We start from the raw sequence: 8785 nt of genomic DNA on the forward strand, positions 1-8785 counted from the left end.
TTTCCTGCCATGGCAGGGGGGCGGACTAGATGATCTGCTCAGGTCCCTTCCGACCCTAGAAACTATGAAACTATAAAGAGACAATGCAGTAGTGCTGCGGCATGCTGACCACAATGAAGGAAAGAGTCTGTGATCCAGATGATCACCTTACCTAAGGGCTGAACTGCAGCATAAGGATGTCTTGCCCTACCTGTCCAGAGATGGGGCAACACATGGAATCAAAGTCAAGTCCGAAGTCAACTTGAAATAGAGGTTATGGGCATATACCATGGTTACTATAGAGCTATTTGCCCTGAATTTTATTCTGTAATAAAGAGTGGAAACATGACCAGCTCTCCCAAGCTAGCTACCTGCAGAAGGTGTTATTACAGAGCCTGGCTCTGTAGCAGCCAGGTAGCAGGCAGACAGTTAACAATGAGCTACTCTTCAGATAAAAATGATTAAAGGAGCGGGCACATCTATACAAGATGTTTACTGTGGAGCTAATTTGCTCCACAGTAAAATGTTACCATCTATATGTGCGGTGCTATTGGGACAGAGTAAACTAATTAACTCCACTGTAGGATAGATAGTACTACTAGACACAAGTGTATCATATGGTGGAGTTATTTACTCTGCCGCAATGCATGTGTGGATGCTCACAGGCCTGCCTGGGGCACAAGAGCAAATGGATAAGGGGCTGCCAGACAGCTATCCCCACAATGAAGCACCCCTGTGCCCCAGCCAGCCCCTCCACATGCTGAGCTGTGTTGGAGCAGCCCCAGGCTGGCAGACTGACCCCTGGGGCCCCCTGCTAGCTAGAGCTGCTGTGCCCCAGCTCAACATGCTGCAGTCCTAGGCACATGTGCAAACACGGCACACCCAGGAGCAATAAACTCCGGCACCAGAGTTTACTTAGCAGCATTAATCGCATGTGTAGATGTGCCCAGTTACTCTTCACTTTTTGAGGAGTATCTTTATCTCAGAGTAGAATGACTCACACCAGTATAAGGCTGCTTGACATGTATCTGCTCCACTTTTAATATAAAGTTAATGTACTCCATAGTACATGTGTACCTGCACCCAATTCTCAGCTAACAGGAGCCCCGTCTAAATACCGCATGCTGACCTGTATTTTCACTTACCTCTGATTGTTGTCCCAGTGCAAGATTAAACGGATGGTAGCAGCATGTCCCCAGCTTTCCCCTGGGGAACATACATGCAAAAGGAAAGTTATTTTATTGTTTCTTTTAAACACACTAGTATCAATGGATTTAACTTCCAGAAAAAAAAAATCAGTCCTTCTCTAAGATGATAAAACACACAAACAAAAGAAATGTAACTTGGTGCCCCCAGAAATACATCTGGAAGGACTTCACAACCCTTTATCAGTTTATGGAAGTGCCAAGGAATTTATTACCTTCCCTGATTTTTTTAAACAAAGCATAAATTTGAAGTGATGCTTTCACATTCATAGAATGTGTATATAGATCTTTAGCTAGAAGATGGACAGTAGCAACAGCATTAATATGGCTCACATAATAAGAGTTTTCCCATCTCTACAGAGTTAAGTATAGAGGATATCCCTGCAGTCAAGTGCAAGGGTGCTGCTATATTCTGGCTCTGCTTTTGTCTCCAAGCATGCAGACCTTGCTAGCTTTCCACAGGAGCCTGGGCCTCAAGAAGGAAAATTCATGATTACCGAAGTACTGACAAGCCACAAGCAAATTTTGAGAGAGACCTTTTCAAGGATCAGACTGCTCAGAAACTGGGGCAGTTATACCAAGCCACGCAAGGCAATTCCAATGTTTCATTTCACGTCTGACCACAAGCTGCAACATCATTTAATTTAAAAACAGCTCTATCCAGATTTTTTCCTCAGCCTATCCCACGAGACATTCTGTAGTCAGAAGACGGATAGGATGTTAAAGCATTCATCTGGCTAAGTGCAGCAAGCATCTCCTATTCATCCCCAAGCAACTCTATAACTTCCAAGTCAGTCTATTTGTCAGTCTCTGATATGTCACCAACCCTATCCACTTCCATCTTCATTACTGTACACAGTCAGAAAAGCAATACAACTCTGATGAAAGATCCTCAAATTAAAAAAGCTTTGTATGCCTAGACCCTTGAAGCATCTTGCCAGATCCCACTCCATCGTATTTACACTAAGCTGGGATTTAAGATGCTGTCTTTTGGAGGTGGTTGAGAGTCAAAGATCACAATATGAATTTTAAAATGGAAATTTATCCCCATTTGTAACAGTGTATCCAAGCACAACAATTACAAGAAAAAAAGTGTTGCAAAATGCGAGGCTTCTGACTTAGACTGGTTGCAAATAAATATTTGACCTAATTGCTAAATATACCAAGTAAAAATGTCTAGGAACACCCAGCTTAGCTCTTAGCAGTAGAGAAAGCTGTTCTGTTCCCATACAGTTCTTCTCTTAATACCTTGCAGCATCTGGGTTCTGGCATAATTAAGGGCTTCCCTTCCACTGGAAAGCTGAGTAAGAGTTTAGGGATTAATGCTCTTGTGAAATCTTGAGAGAGACTGTTTCTTGGACCCACTAAAAATCAATGAAAAAAGTTTGGTGGGGGAGGCAAAGGAACTGACAAACACTGACAGAGGCAGCTGGCAAGAAAACCCAGCTGTCTGGAAATGCAAATAAATCAAATGCCATCTTTGCTCAGGGATTTGCCACTGAGCCATCATTTAATAGTCTCTGGCTAGAACTAGCAGCACGGGGGAGAGACGCACTTTAGCTTCATTACAGGATGGTTGCAGTAACCCTTGCCTTCCAGAACAGGCCTTAAAATCACCCTACTAATACTCCTAACAACACTAAAAATAGCGTCCAGGATGAGTACATGTCACGTTGCACACAGCCCTGCACTGCTTTGGTATGTTCAACCTCAGAGAAATGGCTACATACAATTAAACTTGGATGAGTGGGGCATCTCTCAGCCTGAATATTTCACCAGCTGGGAACAAACCTTGATCATAGCAAGAAGAAAGACTGTTTGGCTAACAAATGTATGGCTACATACAACTAGTTTAGACCAAAGTCTTCTACAATGGATAGGTATTATCCTGCTGTCCAGAATTGTGTGCAGTACAGACTGTAACAGCTTGGGACGATCACCTATATGGATGGAATCCTTTCACATTCTTCACTGTCTCTATGACCCTGTAAGCTGAGCAGCATTTAAATATAGACTATTTAAAAAAAGATAGACTCTATTGACTTGAATTCACCTTGTAGCCAGAAAAGCTGCTAATAACAATGAATCCAGCAGAGAGCAGGAGGTAAAGATGACAAAGGGTCAAATACTGAAAGCAAGGACTTTATCTGCACGTACAGTTCAAAATGCAGCATTCTCCAAGGAGACGCCTTGTATTTGTTCATTTTATCTTACATCTGTGCCAAATGGTTCAATGACTGAACAGACATTGGGAACATCTTTGCCTTTGTACTTCCCCCTTCCCAGCATAATCAAGGGAATCGTTACTCGGTTCACAGAAACTGAAGCTGTATGCAGAGAACATTTCCCCTCCAATTACAATATGAACTAATAAGTTACAACATAAACCAAGACAAGACATGTAAAGCTTAATTTGGCCAGTTCAAGCAAATTGCTCCCATCTGCCCTGTAGGCAGAGCAGAAAGGCCCATACAGATTACAGTGCTTCCAGGAGAGACTAGAGCAATCTGTTTACCCTGTTTATGGATAGCCTGTAGTAGATGGCCACATACAGAATCCCTCCTTTCCCCCCACTGACTCTTCATGACTATACGTGGTGAGGGACAAGTTGTTATATAGTCCTAGCACATGAACCAAATCTGAAACGCTTTTGGGCACTATCAATCATTAGCTGTACATTTTCAATGACTGGCTTTGCCATTGTGCTTGAATATATTTAGGAGGGGAAATGGGAAGCAGTGAACGAAAGGAGAAAAAAATTCAAGTATGGTGGGGTCACAATTGCTTAGGGTCTTTGTAGGACCCCCTGTGACGTGTGAGATGCAGATTCTAGAAACTAATTACTGTATCCATTTAACAGAGCAATGAGTTCACAATATCGCCCTCAGTCATGTAAAGGAATCTCTACAGGTCTAATTTCAGGGTTAGTAGAAAGCTTTTTGAAATTAAAAAGGGAGGACCCCCCTCCCGCCCAAAGCATCTAGCAACATTTCCAAACTGCAACTAAAAATGTAACAAGTCACTTCCTGTTTTAATATCCGTGAAGATTTAGAAAATCCTTTTCTAGGCTAGAATCTGAGCTGCCATATCTGAGAAAAGAACATGTTTTAATAGCAGCCAACTGAAGCCTTTGGTGAAAACCCTGACGTGACAATTTACTGCATGTCTCTCCAAAGCCGTAACTAAGAAGTTCCAAGTTCAGATCACTCTGCTGCTCTCTCAGCATTTCCCTACACAGCCATACAAATTACAGAAGACATTTTCAGTTTTTCTGTTCACAGCGCAAACCAGGAAAAAAAAGCAAACATCAAAAGGCTAATATACTTTCCAGCTTGCTGGCTAAACCACCTACCTAAAGCAGGAACCAACGTGGACTGACTTTGTCCAATCCTTGTTGTCATTTGATTTGTCAAAATTACCTAAGGGAAAAAGAAGGGGTGGGCACAAAGAAAAATACAGGGAAACAGTTATGTATGAAAGGAAAAGCCAGTTTCCAAAAAGCCTCTCTCAAGAACTGCTGTATTCCTGATCTGATCTTATAATCATTACTCAGGCAAAATTCCTGCCAACTGGAAAGGGGCTGTAGTGAGTGATGAGAAAAAGCAAAGGCTTACTGTGCTGATATCCGCAGTGGGTCTGAACTCTACAAAAAATGTTTTCAGTCTGGTGGGGAGCAGGAATTTCCTCTGTCAGGATTGTAATTCTAAAGCGAAACCTCTCCTTATGCCAGATGCACAAACACCATACAGTCATCTCTATTACACTGGCTGCCAAGCAGCAGCTAATACACATTGTATTATTCATGTGTACAGGACTTGTGTTGGCACCTCTGCACAGGCAGACTTCACCACTGTGTCGTAATGAACCCGGTGCTGTACAAAGTGTGCGTGTGCCCAGGGATGAGCAGATTCCCTGCAGCTTGTAGTCTAAAAATGCACTAGTGGGTACACTACAAACCAGAATGCGTGAGAACAGACAGAGTGGAGGCGTGTTTTTACAGCAAGAATCCTCTGTAGGAGGTTCACAGACAGTCTAGGTCAGATCCCTGGTAGAACTGGGGGTGGGTGAGATGAAAAGGAGCAAGGTAATAGCTGACTTGAAACACTAGTTTTGGTGATTTAGGAGATATTAATTGTAATGTTTGTTTGTTTTGCTTTTGTTGAAATGGTGCCTACCCTGAATGCTAGGGTTTGCCACTGCTTGTTATCCCTGCTGTATGGACTCCTGCTTGAGTAGTCAATTCACAAGGCTCTTTCCCATAGGTTATGATTGATCATTTCCCAAGGAGCAGCTGTTGAAGAGGAACTGATCCACTGTTCAATAAAAACAAAACCTATGCGTGCATCACTCAGATGAAAAGAAAGGGACAATCTGATGACAAGTTCACAGGACACCCAATTTATGGGCCAGCATAGTCGAATCTACAGAGGGCTGTACAAAACTAGTCTTCACCCAGCACTTGTATCCCTTGGTGCCCACACATGAAGGAAACCCCTTTGTAGTTCACGTTGGGATTGCTGTTACTGGCAGGCACAAATTTGTAAAGCTGGCAGCATGCACAGTTATGCACTTTTCCATCCATAGCTATCTGAGGAAACACAGGGGAGAGACTTATTTTTAGCCACACAAACAAAAGCCAGTTGCGTGAGAGCGTTCTGGGAGACAAAGAAGCAAGTCACCTGGAAACGGTGCATGGACAAGCACCATTTTGAGATTGCATAAGCTTTAATTCCTGAACAATGCCTCTCTGTGCTGCAGGTCTCAAAAACACCCCCTCCGAACAGCTGTAGCTTCCGAGTGCCATCTGCTGGCTAGATGGCTGCACATTTGCAGACCTCCATATTGTGGTATATGGTGCAGAAACAAGCTACAGGCAGGAAGCTATCAGTTTCCATGGATGCCAAATCAACGAGCTAAACCGTAGCAAATAAAATGGTTATTCAGTAAAGGTGGTCCTTTTTAAACTGTGTCCAATTTATGTCCAGGTTGCTGAATAGTTTAGCTCATTTTAATGTGCATGTACGTATGGGAAGAAGTAGCTGAATGAGCTCTTTTCTTCTATTCCTGGGTATCTTTGGAGATTAAAGCCATTTCATATGGGCTGAAGTGTGTGTGTGAGTGTGTGTGAGTTAGTTAGGAACTTCACGTTAGATAGTGTTTCACAATAGCCTGAAAGGACAGGCAGGAGAAAGCATTCCCTCTTGACCCTGGCAGATATGGCAGGTTCTCTTGCACCTCCTCCATCTCTCCAAGGCCAATGCAGTCCCTTGTACTCCATTTCCCTTCAAGCAGGCTCCACTGCATCTGCTACTGTACTTAAAATGCATTTTCCAACCAAGATCATGGTGGAAGAGGGTGAGAGATGATATGGGCTTCAACAGACTGATATTTGATCAGTTAGCTAAAAAGATTCAGCTGATACTTTTCAGGTAATTTTAACTTAAGGAAAGCTCAAGAGAAAGATCTATTGTCCAAATCCTGCTCATGTTCTTGCTATCAGCTGACCAGACAGGCACCCAACAAGCTTGACTTCCATGCCTGCAGCTTTACTTGGCTATGCTTAGCTGCTGCCAAAGATGTAAGAAGAAACCTTTGAAATGTATTGCCAAATAGCATGTCCTTGGACTTAACGCTGTCCCAAAACTTACAGCTAATTTATGATCATTTGCTATGCTGATCAGCTGTTGAGCCAGGCCATTCAGAAGCCTTGTTCGCAGTGAGAGGTCCTCAAAGTCATGACGAAAAGGGAATGCAATTCCATCAACCGCTACCAACTGGACCTACACACAAACAGCAAAGAGAACTGGTGTTAAGTTTGTATCCAGATAGATAAAAGAAAGCTGGACAAGAGCAGCCATGAAAAACAGAAGCTAAGGGAAACAAAACGCTGAACAGAGCTAGTACTTCTCATCCACCTCCAATTATTTTGTTCACCCCCCCCAAAAAAAAACTGTGCTGGCCTGAGGATTTTCTGTAATAGGCCCCAGTATCTGTGAGCTACTTTAAACAGGAATCTAGCTCGGAAACATGGATATTAACAGAAATTTACAAAAACACCAGGCACTTGGAGTTGGGAGCCTATCTCCCCTGGAGGTGTTTGCTTTGCTGAACTCTTTTCTGCAGTATTCATTAGCAGCGACTAGAGTATTACACTGCTGCAAGCTCATCATCATCAAAGCACCACATCCACAGCAGCTTGGGATTTTGATTTATTTCAGCTCCATTTGTGGTAGCATTTGTGATGGCCAAAATTTCTTCAAGTATAGGAGGGCAACCCCGGTATTTCTATATTGTTTGCATGGCAGGCTGCCACAACATCAGCATTACGGGAATCTGCAAGTTCTTGTATTGATGCGCAAGACAGAAGCCTGAAAATGACAATGGGAAACCCTGTTGTTTTCAAATTACTGATTTAACTCATCACTGGAAAATAGCTTTAGGGCTGGAACAAACAAGCCTACAGCAAACGTCACTCCGGAGAACTGCAAAGGGACTCAGAGGAAAGAAATGGAGGCTGAAAAGTGAGATGGAGCTGAAAGAGGCAGAATTAACATCTGGCACGCTCGTTTTCACTCTCCCTTTTCCTGAGATCCTCTTTCACAACATTCCATGTGTTCCCCTCATGCATCGCTTCTGGTGTTAATATTCACCCTGTCCTTAAAGAAATGGGCAAAAACAGTTTAACAGCACAATCCAATGGGCTAGAAAGGCAAGTTTTAAGACCCTGCATATGCATCTATCTGAACAAGAGCTAAACAAGCAAGATGGTAAATTAATGGATTTTTTTTTGCTATTGCACTTGTCACAAAATCAGCATGCTTCTTAGGTTAAAGCACTCAAGACTAAATAAAAACTAAGCTTGGCAGAATTCAATTTTTTTTGACAGCTAAAATTGACTGTTTCTTTTTATGCATTTATTTTGATTTTTACCGACTGAAATTTTCAGGGTTGCATGAAATTAAGGGCTGTTTTTTATTTTTAATCCATTTAGCACATGCATGTATGCATACAGAATGGCTGCTACAGGAGCAGGGTGCTACTACCAGTAAGGCTGTTCTAGGATACGGAAGTTGGAGAAGCAGAACTGGTAGTGCCCAGGAACCTGGTGCCACTGGCTCACAGCTCTGCCCTGATCCCAGCTGGGGCAGGGACCAAACTCCTGTGAAGCCTGGTCTGGCCCCTGCGTGATTGGGGCAGGGGCCAAACTCCCATAGAAGCTGGGTTGGACTCCATGGAAATTTGGCCCATGCCCCAGCTGGGATGTGGGCAGAGTAAGTGGTCAGCAGTACTTGGTTCCCCACTGCTACAACCCCTGCTCCTCCCACCCCTCTCCCAGCACAGCCTTACCAGCACAAACCCCAGCTCCTGCAGTAGCTGCTGTGCATTTGAGTGTAAGCATACGTGTGTGCATGTGCACATGCAGTGCCCCCTACTCCAGATTTCTTTACCTCCATCCTGGATGTTTTTTAAGTCTCCTTTATGTAAATGTTGATGGATTACCGATGGAAATATTTTTCTGCCAGTCTGAATATCTCCAGCTCTGAATATCTCCATCATTATATATCTACATTGCTATATAATTCTAACTCTGCATATCTCCA

General features: G+C 43.1%; 1 protein-coding gene and 1 long non-coding RNA gene across 4 annotated transcripts in view; one reads left to right on the forward strand and one right to left on the reverse strand.

The window, feature by feature from the left end:
- The window catches only part of LOC109293311, a 24337-nt gene extending 18795 nt beyond the window's left edge, over nucleotides 1-5542 (forward strand). Inside the window, exon 2 of the long non-coding RNA XR_002096296.1 lies at nucleotides 5447-5542. This is a non-coding gene — a long non-coding RNA (uncharacterized LOC109293311). The remainder of the gene's footprint in view (nucleotides 1-5446) is intronic.
- Nucleotides 1-8785, reverse strand: part of RAD51C (RAD51 paralog C) — a 30812-nt gene that overhangs the window by 12398 nt on the left and 9629 nt on the right. For 2 of the 3 annotated variants that reach the window (XM_019511155.1, XM_019511154.1), the window contains exons 5-7: nucleotides 6833-6964; nucleotides 4537-4603; nucleotides 1125-1185 (exon numbers count right to left, since the gene is read on the reverse strand). In XM_019511155.1, coding sequence (XP_019366700.1) covers nucleotides 1125-1185; nucleotides 4537-4603; nucleotides 6833-6964 — 260 coding nt within the window. Of the gene's footprint in view, nucleotides 1-151; nucleotides 191-1124; nucleotides 1186-4536; nucleotides 4604-6832; nucleotides 6965-8785 lie in introns of all 3 variants that reach the window. The other variant, XM_019511156.1, reaches the window with a different exon arrangement.

Source organism: Gavialis gangeticus, unplaced genomic scaffold (genome assembly GCF_001723915.1).
Source record: "Gavialis gangeticus isolate Ggan-Ray unplaced genomic scaffold, GavGan_comp1, whole genome shotgun sequence".
NCBI classification, from domain to species: Eukaryota; Metazoa; Chordata; order Crocodylia; family Gavialidae; genus Gavialis; species Gavialis gangeticus.